The 20,851-nt window shown below is 42.9% G+C and overlaps 1 protein-coding gene across 1 annotated transcript in view; it reads right to left on the bottom strand.

Annotated features, from left to right (window-relative positions):
• Positions 1-20,851, bottom strand: part of slit1a (slit homolog 1a (Drosophila)) — an 87,646-nt gene that overhangs the window by 56,286 nt on the left and 10,509 nt on the right. The window contains exons 2-4 of the mRNA XM_030748636.1: positions 19,264-19,335; positions 16,857-16,928; positions 15,179-15,250 (exon numbers count right to left, since the gene is read on the bottom strand). Of these exons, the coding sequence (XP_030604496.1) occupies positions 15,179-15,250; positions 16,857-16,928; positions 19,264-19,335 (216 nt within the window). The remainder of the gene's footprint in view (positions 1-15,178; positions 15,251-16,856; positions 16,929-19,263; positions 19,336-20,851) is intronic.

Below are 20,851 nucleotides of genomic sequence, written 5' to 3' on the forward strand. Positions count from 1 at the left end.
TTTCCGCTGCATTACCACTGTGGTTTTGTCAGAGCAGTGAACCCTGAGAGACCAGACACACCCTGCCTCGCAGTGCAGGTATGCCCTCAACAGTGCCAGGCTTCTTTCTTTTCTTTTTGCTTGGACATGTGAAATCCTCTTTATATCTGCTATCAGTTACAGCTCAGGTGAGGACATCACATTCCTCCTGACTCATTATGAGTGTCGAGAACACAAGGCAGCGATTTAGCTAGTAATTTGCAACGATTTTAGCTTCATGGTTGGTTTTGGAACACACACATGCAGACGCAGCAGGAGAAAAACAGATTCCAGAGGGAATACTTTTTTCTGCACAGCAACCACAGACCTTTCCTGCAGTGCATTGCAAAATCCATTCTGGGTGCTAGTTTGTCGCTACTCGCATTCTTTGCCAGAACAAAACAGAAGCTGTGATCCAATTTCATGCAAAAGCAAAATATAAAGGGAATGCAAAAGACAGACAAAAAAGGGAAATGTTTGCCTGTAGCAAGCGCTAAAAGTTAAATAAAACACAGATGACTCACAGACGTGTAACACTGAGGGTGAGTCATCCATAATGAAGCTTAATTTGGGAGTGAAACACTTGTTGATGGATGATCTAAATGCTCAGGGATGCGCAGCATGCTTAATGATATTAGAGAACAGGTTTGCAGTTAATCACACAGTCACATATGCTATAAAGACAAAAATGAAGCACAGACATTGTGGTAGAAAGGCTGGGGAAATGTGAGACAAAATAACCAAATTTGAATAACAGTTCATTTAAAAAAAAAAAAGTACCTCCCTGTTTTGCTCATTTCACCACTCATACTCTCTTGATGAGTGCTAAAGCTTTTGTAACAATAGTATAGACTCGCATGTGGTGTGTGTGTTTAGTGGAGGTTCATGAAAGCCACTCCAGGGCTCTCCAGGGCCCGCCAGCCGCGGCTAGTTGACGATTGAGGATCGGCACTCGGGAGGGTGACTGACAAAGAGGTGTGTGTTTTACAGAATGAGAGAAATACACAGTTTAGAAGAGAAGAAAGAGTGAAAGAGAGGGAGTGGAAGAGGGTGAGAGATGAGAGAGAGAGCAGGTGTGAGTGTCTGAAACAGTATTGGCAATTCAAAGACAGCGGCCTATTCAGCGCTAGGTAATTGCAGTGGCGGGTGCTGCTTGTTTCTTTAATTTCCTCTTCAGAGAAATGCAGCAGCTCTTGTTTTACACATTAATTATGTTTTCTGGGATCCGCTCTCTGCCCCTCCCCCTCGTTGTTGACGGACAGCTTGGCTGCCTCCTGGCCCAGCCTGGCTTGGAGCAGGGGAGTGGGTGATTGAATAGGCTAATAAATAGTGAAGGAGGGATTGGTCACACCCCACACTATTGTATCTGCACTGTCACGCCTGACCCTTAACCAAACACACCCACACACCCACACACACACACATGCACCCACACACAAACTTTGATGGCCAACAATGTGTGCATACGTAGTCACACACAGACACACACACCTTCACGTCACCTCTGTCAGCCATGACCCTATAACGAACACCCCCCCCAAGTATCCAAGGTGACAAAATGAGGCCCCAGCTATTGCCTAGCAACCAGGGAACAATGAGCACCAGGGAGACGGAATGGCGTGAGCAAAGGGCAAGCTATTCTCCGGGGACCGAGGGTGGGATGGAGAGATGGGAGCCAAGGTGGGGAGAGGAGGCGACTAGGGGTGATGGGAATGGTGTTAGGACACATCTTTAACCATGTCACAAAGAGGGTGCCTGCCTGGGAAACAAGGCAGTGCTTCTCTAACCCCACTGGACATCTTCCTTCAACTCTGCGCTACTCACTCTCCCAATTATTTCCTCCTTTTTTTCTTTTCTTATTGTGGTTTTTTTATACTCCAACCTTCACTCTATATTTGCACCAAGTATGAGGGGACAACTTGAGACAGGCTCCAAAAGAGTCAATCCCCATAGCTTCCCATGTTAAAATGCTCAACTGTAAAGCAGAAATAATGTTCACTGTCTAAGTTTTGGTCTCGATAGCTAATTTCCCCACTACATGGTAACCACACAGTAAGTGAATCTTTTTATAACTCCCTAAAAATTGTGTATTATTGGGTGGTGGGGGGGTGGGGGGGGGGGGGGGGGTGGCTGGTATGCTGTGTGCTGACACAATCTATGGATGCACCTTGCTAACCAAGCTTGCTAGTGTTGCCTTCCCATCTAAATATGGTCACCTCTGGCTCTGAACAACAAAAACAGCAACAAGTATAATGCTAAAATCGAGTCTTCAAACAGGACTTAAGAAAACAGTGGGTGACGCCATGTTGGTTAAGTCCATCATATAGATACAGTCTGTTAAGGACTCTGAACTCTGATAACCTCTGATTATCAGTCTCTGAGGCTTTAAACTAATTTGACTGACATTCCAAAGGTCTGACTTTACTCATAATGTAAACAAACTTTTTTATCACTTTGTTTTTCAGCCCTTGGAGCAGCGAGGGTGCTAGCACAGATGTATCACTGTTTTTCAGCTTTCTATATCCAGAAACACAGGTGAAGGTGAATGAAGGTGAGACTGCCGAGGGGCACATTGCAACACAACAACGCTCTGCCTATCCAGTCTCCATAGAAACTATTAAGAGCTATACTATAAAAAGACAAAGGAATGAGGAAAAATTAAATCAATTCAGAAAATGGGCTGAAGCGGTGATGATTCCACTGTCGTATTTATAACATATGAGTGCTTGACTGGGTTTCTGTCGTTAACTCTAGCCTGAGTTTCAGGAAGTAAAACTGCTCCTGAAAGAGGTCTCTTCAGAGTCTCAGACTGATATTCCAGTTCAGCCTACAAAGCCAAATGAAAGATATTTTGTCAATTAACTAGAGAAATGGTTAAAAAAAAAAAGTGTTGTGAGAGTCAAGCCGGCAAAGAGATAGGAAATAAAAGGAGTGAAATGAGTGTTTAGGATGTGCGGTGGACTGTTGGTCAGCAGTCTGTTAGCTTGTTTATGTGAAAGCTCTTTGTTAACCTTCAATGGTCTTCTCTCTTTTACAACAGCTTTATGAAGTGGAACCAGGGCATAGCCTCCCTGCTGTCTCACGGTAACAATGTTTACTTCACACAAACTAAAAAAAAATGCTACCTTTCTCTGTTTTAAACTATTATAAACTGACCTTTGGGCTTGCAATTGTTAGATAGAACAAATAATTTCTTGTACTATTTTCTGAATGACAGAACAACACACTACATTCTAAATAAAGCACTAATGAAAATAATTATCAGTTGCATCTTTAATACAGAGCCATATAGAAGCTCTAATATGTTGTGGACAGGAAGGTGGTAATCTACAAGACAGAAGTCTATAGGCCTAATGAAGGTGTCACAGGAAAGGAGCAGTAATGGCCTGTGGCTCGGCATTACGGATTAATAGAAACGTAAACGCTCTCTCTCTCTCTCTCTGACCCACACACACCCACACATACACACACAGTTTCAGGATTGGTTTTGAAAGGATTTAAAGGGCTGCACATGAAGGATTTAAGGAATGATGTTGCTTCTGGGCAAAATCAAATTAAAGAACATCAGACTGTTCCAGTATACTTTTGTTGCAATTTTGTTTCCATGGACTTATTCACATGGCAAATTTAAGAAATGTTGACACACTCAGATATCAAACAGGGAGCAGTAATAGAAAATGTTGCAGGAGCTGTGTGTTTGCCAGTGTCTGGCCTATTCCATTGTCCTGCATGAAGTAACTGAACACATCTTGCCTGTAAATATCAGTAAAGTTCTCTGGAATAATGTATTGGATACAGGAATGTTTTAACTTACACAAGCTTTACTGGCTTGCTGCCATCTTTAACAGTAGTGTGTGTCTGTCTCTGGTTTTGGACAGTCTTGACTCCATGGGAACTGTTTGCATCTCCAGGTCTACACTTGGCTGGGGTTGATTCACCCTACAAGCCACAATCCCATGGAGGTAATATCCACTTCACTAACACCAGTACCAACAACACCCCCTCCAGTCATCGGCTTGATCTCCACATGAAAGCTGCAAGCTCATTACCACAACCTGGGGCTCATCAGGGCTTCCATTCCTCGGGTCTTTTATAAGCCAGAGAAGATGGAGAAATTCAGCCAGGAAGGGAAATGGAAGAGAGAAAGAGATCTCCTATAGGGCTTGCCATCCAAGCAGCCAGGTGTTAAAGATACAGATAAGACTTCGGGAAGAAATAACAGGGGGAGGAAATAAGAGGAAAAGGAAAGGAAAGAGATAAGGAAGGTAGGACAAGGTAGATGACAGAGAGGAAGTGAGATCCAGTAAAAGGGGCAGGGAGATGATGGAGGAAAAAGCAGACAGAGGAGGAGGCCTTCTACTCCTATCTTTGTGCAGTGTTTCATCCTCTGCAAGGCCCCAGTGTCACTCAGGCCTCCTTCAGCAAAGTCCAGCTTTGAAGTGATAATGGGGCTTTTGGCTAATGCTCGACTGCAGGTGCCCTTAGTTGCCTCTGTCTCCCAGCGTAGCCATATAGATGAGAAAAGATGAGAATCCTTTCAAAGTCTACAGATGAGGCCAATCTTTCTTCTCTGTGCCTCTTTTTCTTTCTCTCACTTTATCTGCCAACCCCACTTACTCTATCCGCACACTATTTATTGCTTCTCAGGCACTGTCCGTCACTTTCAGGTCCTTGTAGTGCCCTCTAACTTATTTTACCCTCTTTCAACTCATTGCATTCTCCATCTATATGCTTGATTGAACTGCAGCACTGCATTGGATCTGAGAGTAAGGGATTTTAAACTACCCCAAAAAACAATTTAAAGTTCACTCCGGAATGCAATCAAATTTCTGAGCTCCATAAATAATTAATCAGATATAAGGATAGATACATGTGTATACAGCGCTTTCTCCTTCACTGTTCTCCTTTCTTTCATCCTTCCTGCTTTTCAAATGTGACTTCCATCTCACCGTGAGTCCCTCGTTTTCAATCAATACTCAGTGCATCTCTCCCTCCCTCCACCCTCTGAGTTGTGAGACTCGTGTGACTACACAACAAATAAACACACATAGGTCAGTCTGCATCTAAAATGTAACACTCATTTCTGGAAGCTTTGTTTGGGTGGGGCAGGTGTGTGCATGTGCATGTACAATCCTAGCTGAAACAGCAGGAAAGGGGAATCAATTCCATCCCCCAGCGATTCCTTGTTAAACTAGAGAAAGCTAAGGAGGAAAGACACCCACTGCATAGAATAACATACTATTTCTCACTACAAAAAATAAAATCTACAATAGGCAAACATATGCACTGCGGGGCTAATGAGATCACGACTTCATGCTGCGATACCAACAGCAGAGAATTGTGAGAGGGAGCCGGTTGGAAACAGATATGCATTTGTACTGGAATTCATATTTTCCTCCTTGCAATGTTCGCCAGCTCTGCACTGCTCAATATGTCTTTTTAATGGAATGTAGGCAATCTGCACACCTAAGAAGACAAGTGCCTTTTGTTCACAGAGGAAGCAGGATGGCTGTAGTGAAAGTGCAGAGTAGAGAGGCACACAACAGAAAGCGTTGGTTGGATTTTACATTTAAACATCCGAATGTTTATCAGTGATGGCTGTAATGCATTTGTAATTCGTTACTGTTGGAAAATTAAACAAACAAACAAAAAAAACCCATCAAACATGTTTTTTTCTTCCTGCATATTTGCGCTATAAAAAGCTGATTTCAGTTTCTGTGCAGGGAGGAGGAAAATGGTGGAGGGGTCTACAACTTTTCAAGAGAGAAGATATGAACTTTGCTTTTGTTTTTAATCACGCACAAGGATAAGTGCATGATGATAAAATGCAAACGTCCAGGACAGAAACTGCATTATCCTGCAACCACAACATCAGTTCTTAGCAAACATCTGCACAGACAACATGCTAACCCAAAGCTAGCAAAGAACTCAGAGTCATGTTGATACTGAGCGTATGCTGACCTCAGCCCAGCAGCCACAGTCTGGGCTTCAACAGGTAACAAAGGCAGAGTTGAGCAGTCAGGCTTGTAGTGCTGTAGCCTCCATTTCTAGTAATTGCAGTAGAATCACAGTGGCACAGTGTAAAGTCTCTTTGGGCTGGTTTTCAACTTTGCTTTGTGTCATTGGCTTTGTGTTCAAACTTAAACATTAAAAGGAAGATCATTTACATGTACTCATTAGGATAGGGATTTGTGTCAGTGTGTGGGATTATAGCCTAAGGTTTATATTGTTCAGTGGTAATTATGTAATTATGAGTGCATTTCAGGCCATGCAGCAACATGAAAGTAATGTAATCAGTAGTGCAATTACTTTCTCCAGGGACTATTTAATGTAAGGTATTACTTTAAATATAAAAAGTAACAAGTAATGCGTAATGTGTAATACATTATTACATTATACATTACGCATTACTATTAATGAACTTTTGAGATGGTTTATTATGATCAGGTTTTTTTTTACTGTGAAAATACCCTTTTTGCACTCAGTTCACAACGAAACACAAAATCATTTAAAGACTAATAAGACTATTATAATTTAAAAATTATAATAATAATAAAAATATAATATTAATAACAAATAAAAACTGTTAAAAATGTCAAATTAAGTTCCCACTTCAATATCAGAAAGATTAACTGGTTAATAACATGACAGGTGCATGAATCTGAACATTGTATTGATTTTGCCATAAGTGCAATACATAAGTGTACTCGACTGCCAATCAAATTCAATCAGATTCAGTGGAGAAAACCTCTTGTCAGATGCTTACATCTATCACCATTAGCACCACATTAACCTCATTAATCTCAAGGCATATAAATAGCCAGCCTGTAGCATCTCAAGAAGAAAAGGACTGGAGGTGTACTAAGTATAAAATCGTAAGAATGGACCTGCTCACCACAGACAGAAAAGAGACAGAGACACAGTTTACACACACACATACACAAACACACAGAAATATAGCCAAAGGGACTAGGAAGGAGTTCAACCAAGCCTCTCCTTCCACAGGATAAAGGGATGTGTCCAAAGCCTATAATTATATATGCACACAAAACTAAAACTCCAAAAATCTCTTTCCATCCATTATACCACCCTTTTTCCAAGCAACTGGATCATAAAATATGAGACTCTGTTTGAACTATTTCACCTTCCAAATCTTTCTTTCTCTGTGTGTCTTCCGCTTACTCAGAAAAGGTAAACAGCCCAAGTCCAAGCCCCTCAGAGCATTGGTTGCTACAGCAGCAAATCGGCAGGAGGTGGGCAAAGTATGTGTGCAGTGGCATTTGTGTGATTGCGTGTGTCTCTGTGTGAGTGTGTGTATATGTGTGTGAAGGCATAATTTGCCCTGCAGTTTGTTTGTTTCTCCCTTTTAAAATCACAGAATCGGAGACAGAGCCTGAGGCCACAGGATAGGGCTGGACTAATCATTTACTGTATGCGTGTGGCTTTGCAGAGTGTGTGCGTGTGCAAGCTAAATGTGTGCATGTGTGGGTAGTTCCATGCTTCTTCCTGCTTTGCAGGATGTAAGGAAGGGTTTTCAAACGCCCTTGCCCCGCCACCCCACCCCCACCCCCACCCCCACACATGGGGATCAGAGGCGGTGTTTGGGTCTGCTTGGGTTACTTCCAACACTGAGCTCCAGAGTCTCATGTCCAGACCCTAACAGCTCATAACTAGAGATTACACAAATATTCTAGTCTTCCTGCTAAGCATCTCACACACGGCACTTCCACATGATGATCCAGAGCAGATAGTGTTGATTGAAACTCCAGATCTTGAAATGAACTGTAACAAGGTGGACAGATGCACTGAGTGAGGGAAACACCCACTGCGGGGAGATTGCACTCTATTACTGCTGTGATGAATGAGCTCGATTTCTCATTTTGATAGCTAGACTCATACTCCATGCAGCTTGACTGCATGAGCCAATTTTGCACGTACATGACTACTAAACAACATGACCGCATGCAGGGCGACCCAACTAGATCTGCATTGGTTGTTATTCCTGGAACGGGACTGCAGACTTCCTCAAACCCCTGCTCTGAGATTCCAGCTAGTAAGTGCATGTATGTGTGCATGTGTGTGCACAAGTGTAGCCTTTTCTCCTGTGTGTGTCAGTTCCAATCTGGACCAGGCGGAGCCAACCATCACAGAGGCAAACTGCCGGCAGCGGCACAGAGAAGAGGAGGAGGAGGAGGCCTCTTTCTGCAGCTCCGCGAGTGAAATCCCTGTGTGTGTATACTCATGACGGATCTAGACCACACTGTGATGTCTTATTCATGCTGTATCAATTCATAATGACCCGGCTAGTCTCCAGTGTGAAGATGTGCGTGCACACGCAATCACATACACATAAGAATGTGCACGCGTGTGACTGGACGGTCATCACTGAAGAACTTGCCTGTTTGAATATTTAGAGCATCAGAGATCGTATGAGTGTGTATGTAGAACAGCGTGTACCAGACACTGGACATACACACACACACAGACCACTGATGTCCCAGTACTTTAGTGTGAATATTTAACTAGCCTCAATCCATCTGTTCAATTATTCATGAGGAAGGACACAAAATCGTTAGTAAATATAAACACCAGTGTTTCTCTCCCGCTTTTGCTACATCTTTTCTACTTTCTTTTGCACCTCTGACCATCTCTCTCTCTGTTCTTTAACTTTGCCATTCTTCTGTCTGCTTTTTGTCCTCTCTTTCATTCTTTCTCATTCCCCTTGTGCTGTGGTTGTGAATATTTCAGATGGCAGAGTGGTTTTTAAATTACCCCCTTTTGGCTTCCGCTCTCCTCACATGGTTTGGTCTGCATTTCTCTCTCACACACGGTCCGACTCGTAAAGAAAACAGCGACAAGCCATAAAAGCCACTTTTACCAGCTGACAAGGACAGGGGCAGGAAGAGGGGCAGGGGCAAGAAGCTAAGGCCTGGCCAGGATTTTTCGGTTAGTTGCCAAGTCAGGTATGTTTTTACTGCTTAAAAAAAAAAAAAAACTCAACTTCATCCCTGCATTTAAGTTAAAACTTCAACCAACATGACCCAAAGCAGGGAAAAAATACATATACAGCATGTACATATGCACAAATCTAGAGACATGCATTAATACATCAAATTATGAGTAATGAGTAAAAAAATATAAAAATTTTGGATAGACAGTGCTGTGCAAAAGTCCACCCCTCATTTCTTTATGTTTTGCTAGGAAACTGGGAAATTGATGGAGTATTTACTGAAATGTGCAAACATACATGGAAATACAGGCAAAGACAGAGTGCATAATTCTAACAAGCGTGAAAGTCAACATTTGGTATGACCACCTTTATTTTTCAACACACCCTAAACTCTCTTAGGCAGTTTTCATGTAATTTCTTCAGTAGTCTTCAGGAATAGTTCTCCTGGACATTCAAAGCTCTTCTTCATATGTTGGCTGCCTTTTTTCCCCTTTTTCTGTCAAGATGATCCCATGCCTCATTTTATATATATAGACAACGATTTCAGTGAATTCATCACTCCATAACACCTGTTGCCACTGAATTCTTGTGCAATTTGGCATACTTCAATATTTTTTCCCTGTTTCTCGTCCTTTTTGACAGGAAATCTTCTATTGAGACCATTTCTGATTAGGCTTCAACGGACAGCAGATGAATCAAAAGAAGGGTCAGATGGATCTCTCCCATCCTGCGTCGTCTTTGCTGAATTTTCTAAAGGACGTGACTTTCAGATACTGTTCATCTGCTGCAGATAGTTTTTTTTTAGGCCTGCCACATCTTCTTTTGTCTTCAACTTGTCCAGTTTCCTCTAAATTTTAAGGACACACTGCAAAACACACTGAGACATGACAAGTTTTCAGCTAATATCTTTTTGGGAATCACGTTGTTGGTGCAAAAATACTATTTTATGGCTGCCAATCTGTGTTATGTTTGGCATTTTTCATCAACTAAAGAAATACAAACAACCGATGTCTTTTTGCAGTAGGCTCCTAGTAACAAAGAGCCTAAAGACACAAATTAAAATTGGCTGTTATGTGTATACACAACACTGCTTCATCCCTTGAGTTTGGAGCTTTTTATGTTTGAATGACATGGCTTAACCAAAAATTAATGAATGAATTAATAAAAATAAATGGTAAGGTATAAGGACTGGACTGAAAATGAATAAAAAAGCAGGCAATCTAAAAAAAAAACCCAACAAACTTTGAAAGACCTGGAGAGCTATTGCTCAAGAACACTTTAAAAATTTACAAGAAAGTCTGGCTCCTTTAAAGCCAAATATAAAGACATGTGGGGTGACTTGAGACTTTTGCACAGTACTATAGATAGCATGTGTTTTCACTGTCTTCCTAAACCTACTAGGAAATGGACGGACCAGCAAACAACAACAAATCCAATCCAATCCAAATCACAACAACAGTCACCCCAAGGTGCTTTATATTGTAAGGTAAAGACCCTAAGTTCATGTACTAGGTGGAAGTCTAGAATGGAGATTCCCAGTGTTATTCTGAAGCTAGCTTAATTGAAGTCTGTGCTGTCATTGTTTACTTAGTGTCAGACAAACCACAGTCAAGAAATCAGGATGTCTACCACTGATGGCACAGAAAGCTTCTGATGAAGATGAGTTGCCATGGGGACCGCTGCCAAGCGGGGGCCCAAACAGTCCTCTAAGGGAGAGAGAGAGAGTCCTAGCGCACTGAGGCAGGTCATTCATCAGAAGAGACAAAGAGAAGGAAACAACAAGACCAGCTTGAAGCATTAACAGCCTGCCAGATGCACACACACATGCATGCATGCATACAAAGACACATACACAGCACAGTATTATACAAACACTTAAACAGTCACGAGGAGAGGGGAAAAAAAATACATTGAACTCAGTCTTTCACGCAGTCATACACAAAAAGTCAAAAGAGTTAATTTGCTTGCTTTGTGGCACAAAAAGTCTTGGAACACTGGAGCAAGTTTACAAGCCAATCAATCTGAAGCGAATGAAAGGAGGAAAATACTGCATATGTGCTGAATGGTAACAAAGTCAAAACGAGTGGGAATACTGTGACAGAGAGATGATTTATAGACTTAATGATAGCACACTTTATTCAAGATCTCCTTCTCCTAAATAATTCTTTATTCTTACTCTGAGCTACCGTTCCCTAAGCATCAAGCAATCAACAAACACAAAACACAGCATCCCTCCAACACAAACACAGAAGAGGCAGCTCTGCATCAACACATATCTGAAGCAGCTCTTTTATCTACAGTCAAAGCCATAGAAGGGACGTAATCCCTTGTGTATGCATGCCATCCACACACAGAGATCTAATTATAGTGTTATTCTCTGTGTTTGTGTCTAATTAGTGTTATTTACATTTTCCCTCAGTTTTCTTTCTCTTGTGTGTGCACATTTGCCTGTGTGTCTCAGACAGTGTTTGTGTGTTTGTGTACACTGGAGAACCCGTTGCCAAGCATTAACATTAAATTGAAGGATGTAAGAAAGATTCCTAAAGACGGATGAGACACACCCCCTTTTCAATCCTTTGCCAGGGCTTCCTCGGCTCCCCTGTTGTGCAGGTACTGCCGCACCTTTCCCCACATCTCTCCCCCTCCCTCATAACTCCTGGGGCTTTTGGGAAAAGCTTTCCTAACTATCCCCTCACCCCCACAACATGATACAGAACATTGGTCATTATTGAAAGCAGCACCCACTTCTAAACAAATCTGTATTGCTGTCACAAGCAAATGTGCTTGCTCAATAACCACAAAATACCCCTTTGCCTCCTCCTCCCCCAATCACCCATACTCAGCCTAAACCAGATGCTATTCCCTGGGGCCAGCTATCAGACCAATTGCTCTACACGCCCCTGACTCTGCTCACCTATGCCACTTTTTCCCCTCCATCCTGCGGTCCTTCCTTCCTCTTGCTCTCCCACTGTGAAAACACACTAATTACAAACACGGATGACTAGATTACAGATCTGAAGTGCAGCAGAAGTGGGATAAGAAGTAGTCAAGGGCAGCGGCGGTGGTGGTGGTGGTGGTGGGGGCAACAGGTCGTTACCAGTGATGAATGCAACTCTATTTTCACTGTTATTGTTCAGTGATGTTCTGCGCAGCGCCTCTCACCTCCGAGCCACTGTTCCCATGCCTTCTTGTTGAGGCCATCCATCACAGGCAGCTTTAACTTACTCAGTCTCCCCCTAATCATCTCTAATCAATTCCAATTATCTTTCCTTTTTCCACCATGCATCAGTGTCTCCGGTACCTCTGAGGCATGGGAAGAGACAGTGTAGCATGGGTGTATATAAAGAGGTGGGCTCTCACAACAGAAAGCATGTAGCTCTGGAAAATCCACCTGTGCAGTTCTCTGTTTTGTAAACGAAACAAGAAACACTATAAATCTTAAACCTATTAACCCTGAAGCTTTAGCAGAATTACTGCACAAGATAAAATGCAGTTATTTCTGAATACTAAATATTTCTTTCTTTTACGTGTGCTAGCAAGAGCGCTTGCATTAATTCATCTTCCCTTTGTAGTGGAAACTCATTACCCCGTTAACTTAATGACTCCATGGGATCAAGTGTTTAAAAACTTCCCACAAAACAACACTCCGCTGCTCATTTAACCAACAGCCTTTTATTAACCCGGTAGCATTTCCTCTAAAGTTTAATGAGAGCAACAATCTCATCTGCTATCCCTCGCTCCTCTACCCCTTTTTGCCCTTCGTTCTGTTTGTCCTCTCAGCAGGATGTCTAAGACAAATGGGCACTTTGTTATACAAGCTTTCCTTAAAACCCTCACTCCAGAATGAGCAAAGAGAGTAACAAAAAAAAGAGGAGAGGAGAGCAGAAAAGACAGACAGCTAGAGTGTAAAAGTATAGAAAAGGAGAAGGGGAGCAATTAATCCTGCTTCCAAGAGAAGAGAAACCATCTGGGTTTGTGCTTCACCTGAGGGCAGCGGGCTTTCACATTAACCTCTTTTGTTGGGATCATAAAGGCATACCCTAACAAGCCCCAGTGAGCTCTTTGAGCAAGTGCAAAGACTCACACACAAATGCATACGCAACCACAGACTCTCTTTGTCTGTCTGTCGAGCTCTCGCCCTCTCTTTCTCGGTCGTCCTCAGAAACACGCGTAAATGCACACATGACATAGCAGTGAAAGTCTTCCTCTGGGAGATGAGGACCTTTTAAGTCCATTAAAAAGCTGCTGGCGGGAGCGAGACGAGGATGTAACCCAACCGCATCAGACTGCAACCAGAACCCATGGTGTGGCCAGGAACATCACTCAGGAGTTGAGAAACACCTTTGGAAAAAATCTTTGTCTTCTACTGCTGCTCCTGATCCCACGCTACTAGCCCAGTTTTTTTTTTAACAAGGACTGGAAGTCTTTCACAATGTAGTATCTGTCAATCAAGCACAGACACCATAAAGATTGAAAAGATTGAATTATTGTTAATTCCAAGGCCCTGGATTTTTAACGGTTAAAAAAAATGCAAAGCACTCCCACACCTGAAAAGCCTCAAGGTCAATTACCATTCTCTTTTGTCTAACCAAGGATAAAGAACAAATGAGTGTATACACAGACACATAGCGAATCGATTAGGCAATGTTAAACAAAGTCTTACTCTCCAGAACGTGGCTGAAAACCCAGTGATGGGTTTAGAATAATGACCATGAAGCTAGACTGGGGGGGGTGGTGGTGGGGTGTTGTGTTAGCACAATCCTCTGGCTGCTGGCAATGCCCGCTACTCCAGATGGACTAATCACACTTGTTCAAGGCCATCCGCTGGTCTGGAAGGCCCCGGTCTGCTCTGTGTCTGGTTCAGCTAGACAGACAGCTCAGTGCTTCTCAGTGTAACCGAGCCGCAAAGCGAAGAGCCTTGCACCAAAAGGGAAGACTATGCCTTAAACTCCTAGAGGCTAATTTGGGCATAATGATAGGTGACATGGGGAGATAGTTGCAAGGAAGTGACAGATAGATTCAAGATGGTGTTAAACATCAAACGCAAGATAAACAGATGGAGGGCTAAGGCCGGGTTAGTAGTACCACTATGAGGATAGAAGGGAGGGAAATGATTTTTCCATGTCCCACTGTTTCATTATTCCCAGATGTTTCACGTAATCTGAACAGGAATAATAGGGGTTGCAATGATCAGCTAGCAACAGGGACACTGATTATCCCAAAGAAAGAAGAAGAAACTTTGCGCCTCGTTGTAGATGGGAATAAAAATTTAGCATTACTGTGGGATTGTCTCACTGCATGAGGTGCATGAGTGGAAGGACGCATGGGTGTGTGGCTGAATGTGATCACACATTTCACTCACAAGATGAAGGTGGCGCACACTGGTGGACTTGACATAAAACAACCTCGTTAAGTAACAACAACATCCTTTCACCTGGAACTAGGTTCAAAGTCTAATTTGTCCCTTAGCTCCAGTCTGTTCAAATCTCTGTCACCAGTGGATCCTCTTGCAGACAGTCTAAAGCCCTTTTCAGACATGGGACACGTAACATTGCTGGCTTTATCCAGTTGTTAAACTGGTGCCATTCTGTCATTCAGACACTTTTATGTTAATATTCAGACAAACCCACACAATGAGAGCGCCAAAGTACAACCACGATTTTTTCCATATGTGCAAAAGAGCTGTTACACTCGAGGCAGCAAACATTGTCAGCACACTGACCATACTTTGGAATTCTAAGTTCTCTTTGCCATTTATAAGAGCAGGATTTGTGAATGTGTGCTGTGAGCTGCAGAAGCTGCTCCCCACCATTCGCACAAAGGATTGTTTTTCTGGATTAGGAATATCAAAACTGCATCACAGACAAATTGAAATTAATGTGCAAGTTATCACTGCTTAAGAATCCATTAATACAGATATGAAACATTTGAATGTCATCAGACGCCATGACCTAACAATGTGCAAACAACCTAATCGAGTTCCTCTCATCCAGTTCATTTTGCCTTACAGTCAATAAGAAAGAGTTGATCTATATTTCAGCAAGTGCAATTGAATTGTTTTTGTTCTTTAATTGTGTTTGTACCAAGTAAAACCAAGTGAGCCACACTGGAGGTTTCTAAAATAATAATAATAATAATAAAAAAAGACAAAGAGTTGAGTGTGCACTGACAGAAAAGAAGAGGTAAATGAAAAAAAGTGAATGTACTTACAGTCGAGACAGGCCAGGGTTCTTCTGAAACAGCAGCTCGGGAAGCTGTTGCAGTTGATTACGGTTCAGCCGCCTGCGGCAGGGAAAACGCACGATCAACCCGTGATTGTGTGTGTGTGTGTCTATGCATGTGTGTCCTTGAATGTGTAGGCTGTGAATAATTTCTTCTAGCTGCCATAGAATCAGCTTAGCCACAGGCTATTGTGTTTCAGTGTGCTCTGGATGTCACATAAATATCCAACTGAAAGTTCAGGGGAATTAAACTGCTAGTCAGAGACAGTGCCGTAAATTATCGCTACACAGTTAAATTACAGTTCTCTGCCTTGTGGAGTTCGGCATTCTGTTGACTTTCCCAGAACAACAAAATAGCAACATTCCAATTTGAAAAAGTGAATCACATCCATTCAGCTACACGAACACAAACACATTTTATTCAGGAAGAACTATCAAAACAAGATGTTTCTGAATAAAATTAAGGGAACCGGATGAGCTTATTCAAGCCCAAGGAAACACTGAGAGGAGTGGTGGTTGGCAAGAGACTTCATGTCAAACAGCTAACATTTAAGACTGGCAGGCTTTATGCAAATACAACAATTAAGTCAATGGAGAACAGACTGTTGCTAATCTGTTGAAAACCACAACTCTCTCCTTTCTGAATGGCCCATTTGAGGCCCATGGGAGCGAATGCAGGGACTGTGGCACAGAGACACTGCAAATTTGAGAGGCAGGCCACTGCCATGCCTTCAGACAAATTCAGACAGATGTTAGGACTTGTGCCACACACTGTATACACTGAGAAGAGTGTTTGGCCAGCTGAGAGGGAGATTTAGTGCATAATGGACATTAATGGTCTGCTGCTGCTCCGTTCACACTGAACTGTACCTGCTGGTGGGTTAGCGGCTTTTAAACATTAGAGAAACGAGCCACTCAATTTCCACATTGGTCTGGCACATAGAAATGTCTACCCAATGTTTGGGATCAGTTGAATATGGAGGAGGAGGAAAGGCAAGCCGTGCGTGGTCTCAAGTTTGGTAACACAGGCTGTTAATGTGGGTTTCAGATCGGGGGAAAGTCTTTTATAAGTTAACCACTATGTCTGCATTACGGTGTGGTCCATAAAGTCATCTGCTGTGCAGGTTTCCATGTGGGTAGCACTATTGATTTACTAATGAGCGGGTTAAGGAGTGGTTGATTGTATTTGCCTGTGTGTTTTCCCAGCCAGTTTACAAGCTGTTGAGGAGTCCTGGTGCTGTCCAGATGAGTCAGGGGCTGGGGTGGGGTGGGGGAGGCCTTTTAAACCCACATATCCCACTGAGGGCATTCCTGTCAGGCAGAACTAATAAAAATACTCACAGCCCACACTGTACCCTCTTAGCACCATCTAACCACAGTGAAAGGCCAGGGTAGCGCCACACACTTGATACAAGATTCTTTTTTTTTTGTGTGTGTGTGTGTGTGTGTGTGTGTGTGTGTGTGTGTGTGTGTGTGTGTGTGTGTGTGTGTGTGTGTGTGTGTGTGTGTGTGTGTGTGATTCCTTTTAGTCTCATTACCCTCAACTAATACAGATACTGAAAACACATCAGTGCACATCGGGTGGGATTTTCATTCCAAGTTCAAGTTTAAAAAAAGAAATACAAACGTGTTCAGCCTATCTAGAGACAACCCTTGGTGATACTCACAGTCTTTCCAGCTCCTTCATGTCATCAAAAGCCCCACGCTCGATCACGGTAATCTGATTCTCCATCAGCTGTCTGCAGAAAAGGGGTGAAGGAGAAGTTATGTCACTTTAAAGCCTGTAGGAGGTCACTCTGGCTTTAAAAATGTGTAATGGGCTTGGCTTTAGGGTTTAGGGGGCAAGTGTTTTTGCGGTATGTACAGTATTTATATATTCAAGTTGGGTGCACTATATTCAACACTTCTCTTCCACATACACACACACACACACACACATACGCAGAGGGCACTGGTGTGGACTGAGGGGCACTGGGAATCTTGGCAAAGGGAGGACCGAGAGCAGCCAGGAAAGTTTCCAAGGTGGTTCAGAAAATGTGGGTCTGGTGCTCTAGTGTGGTCCACTGAATGTAGTAGCTGGGTGGAGACGAGACGAAAAGTAGGCAGGGGGTCAGAAAGTGCGAGGTGAGCGCCAAGGTTTTTACAACTGGCTCAATCAAGGGAAAGTAGGATGTGTGTGTGTGTGAGTGTGCCTGTTGGACAGCGTAGCTGTACCATATCAGAGTTTTAGGCACCACATCAAGGCTATTAGACATAAACAAGCAAACATGGATACACAGACATAGAATGCATGCACGCAAGTAGGAGCACATCCCTTCCTCACATACAATGCCAAAGCTAACACACAAAAAAGAGGTTTGGATGGTTTTGGAAGTGTTACAATAACACAAAATCAGGAAGGAGAAAAAAGCATCCAGCAACCTTAGAAGCAACAAGCGCTTTCCTTCATTACATATACAACTGTTCTGTGTTGAAGGTAACCTCTCATGTCTCCTGTAAGGCCATGGCGCACTGCAACTCAGCAGTCTGGGCTTCCTCCCCATTGAATATAAATGCTAATCACTTTTCACACTCCATAAACATGGAGAGAAACGTGCAATTCATCTCAGATCTCTTTCTCATGAATTTAGATGGAAGTGGAAAAAAAGGTGATGAGCACTTTTGAATTGAGGAAACTTTTTTTTTTTTCTTTACAGGCAACCTGAGGGTACACAACCTTCAATTTCTCTGTTCACTTTTTTGTATCTACTTTTTTTTTTGCTGATTGTTCATTTATTATTCAGCATTTCATCACAGAAAGAAAAGAGACAAACACACACACATACACTGCTGATTTAGAAGAGGCTAGCACCCAAATAAGTGGATGTAAATCAGCTGTGCTGATTTTAGGCTGACAGAATAGATGACAGCTGAGTGTAAAGATAAACCTAAGCTTCTGTTTTTGTTCCTTCTGAGTGCTGCCAAAGAAGAGCAGGATCAGAGGTCAACCTGTTGTTGCCCTACGAAGGCAACGCACGTTGCCTTTGTTGTGCACACAGACTTTACATGCACCTACACTGTGTTAATCTTGCATCCTGTAGATGGAGGGATGTCCTTTAAAAAGTGTATGTCTGGGTGTGTGTGTGTGTGTGTGTGTGTGTGTGTGTGTGTGTGTGTGTGTGTGTGTGTGTCTATGTGTATGCATGTGTGGGCATGAGAGAGCAATGAGGTGGCAATGAGAGAGGATCATAAGCTGAACAGTAAGGAAAGTCTGTTTTTGGTAACCCTGCAAGTTGTTTCCTTCTTCATTGCTAGAGGCAATCTGTCGACAAGAAGGCATTTAACCTCCACGTGAGGTTTGGAGGTGGTGCAGAAAAGGAGGCATGCTTAAGAAGACAAGAGGGGACAAGGAACGGTGGGACCAAGCAAGTTGAAGTAGAGGGAGGAAAAAAAGGGGCAGGACGGGGTTGGGTGAGTAACCATGAGGATTGGAAAAAGTCCGATTTTGCAGGGTAGTAGGAATTATGCTTAGATTGTGTTACGTTTAAAACATGTTCAAGTCTACACTGCTTCCCCTTCAGCAGCGTTTTTAACACCTATAGCAGCACTCCCAAGTTTGCACATATACACACAGAGAAACTTTTATAACTACTTTATTACCTGAAGTCACAAGTGCTGTTTAATTTCACCGGAGAGGGAATTGATGACTTCACCTGAATGCGTTAACTGTGTTGAGAGCCCATTTAGGACCAGAGCTTGTGCGCACATTACATGCTGATGTGAGGGGAACAGAGGGCAGGTGAGCATGTGTGTGTCTAAGGGACAGTAAGTGCAACTACAACAGGCAGAATACAGTGAGAGAGAGAAGTCCATTACATCAGTAGCTTAATGTACTTTGGAGTAGGACTCTTGACAAATGCACTGCCACTTCAGTGGGTTTATGCTAATATGAGCAGAAAGATAGCATAGCTGCAAACTGCTTGGTTAGATACAGACATGCATGGAAAGATAAACTCAGCCACCAACATGCTCCACAGATACTTGTACTGCGCAAACAGTTCATCATTGCCCGTGAACATGAACATGAGTACTTACAAAACTCTGAGGTACTTCAGTCCAGCGAAGTCACTCTTAGTGACTCGTGTGAGGTTATTCCCATTCAGCTCCCTGCAAAGAGAGACATGGAAACATAAATTAATAATTAAACTTTACCTCTGGACCTGTTCAGTAATGACTTAATGAGCAAATGGCAGCATAAAGGCATATTTTTCAGCTGTCTCACTTGAGGCACACACTTCTGACAAAAATGGTACACACACACACACACACACACACACACACACACACACACACACACACACACACACACACACACACACACACAGTGCCCTTAGCTCTTCACTAAAGCCTAATACTGGTATAATATATGCTGAGAATGTCTTTAAAAGCTGCTGTTTTTTTATGAAGTCTGCAGTGATGTTTAATGTAATACACATTGCTGGATAGAATCAAGGAAGTTCTCTGTGTTAAAAGGAAGTTCAAGCTAAGTTCTAACTCCGCTGGGAGATATTAAGATGTCTTTTTAAGCCACATTTGAGCTGCCTGTTTGTCTTTCTATTCCAGCCTTCTCCAACCAACACACACAAGCGCCCCCCCCCCCCCCCCCCCCCCCCCCCCCCCTTTCTGTCTGCTGTGTCCTTCTACAATCGGTGGGGATTAGCAGGAGCCAGCATAAGGGATTTGGGTAGGGCCACAAGGCCAGAAAGCTAAGTGCTGTGGATATAATGGGAGCAGCTCCCTGCTGAGAGCTGGCCACTGCTGTGAATAAACAGGAAGGCATATGATTGAAAAAGTGATTTGAATTTTAGGTTTGTTTTCTAGTTCTTACTAGATGAACTTGACTCCAGCACCCAAGGTTGTTTGACGGATTCATTGACCTCTGGTTTGTGTAAAAGACTGTAAGATTTATTTCAAACCTCAGTAGCAGATTGTATTCTCCTGACAGAGGGAAAACAAAGCAGGCAAAGCACACAAATCATATAAGCCTCCAAGGCAGTGAGGGAAACCAAAAAGGCAGTTTGTCTGTTCTAATGCACTTTCTAAGCATTATGTGTCCAACCTACCCTGACCCCCAACCCCTCCCTCCCACAGTAAAACCAAAAAACTGGTTCCAAATCTGCGCCGAAACCACTGCTCTCTCTTCCTCAGCTACTCTCTCGCTCTCTCGTCTAATGACCACTCGAGGGACCGTAGTGCTATGCTGTACGAAAGAGAACGGTCATTATAGACAGATGGTGAATGTGTGTGCGTGTATACACAGGTGCATCGACAGGCCAAACGACAGGACCACGGGAAAATAAATAATGGACTGGGCTTCATTAGCCTGGGCTCCGATACACACACATGTGGAGCTCATTACAGGTGCTTACGAGGATACGCGCATGCAACCACACACACTTCTGGATTTCCGATGTCTTATCTTCAGGGTGGTCATCGCCGATGACACCCTGAGGACGTTAAAAAAAAGACTAAGGTTGAGGAAGTGGGGGACATGTTAAAGTGAAGGGCAGCAGGACCAATATGTGGAAGAAAAATACGCAGTCAAAAACAGAAAACGCGATTTTCTTGCCCAGCAATGAAGTTTTGCTTTGTCCTATAATCAGAAGCATGCCTAAGTCTCTGT

The sequence above is a fragment of the Archocentrus centrarchus genome, chromosome 15 (genome assembly GCF_007364275.1).
Source record: "Archocentrus centrarchus isolate MPI-CPG fArcCen1 chromosome 15, fArcCen1, whole genome shotgun sequence".
Lineage (NCBI taxonomy): Eukaryota > Metazoa > Chordata > Actinopteri > Cichliformes > Cichlidae > Archocentrus > Archocentrus centrarchus.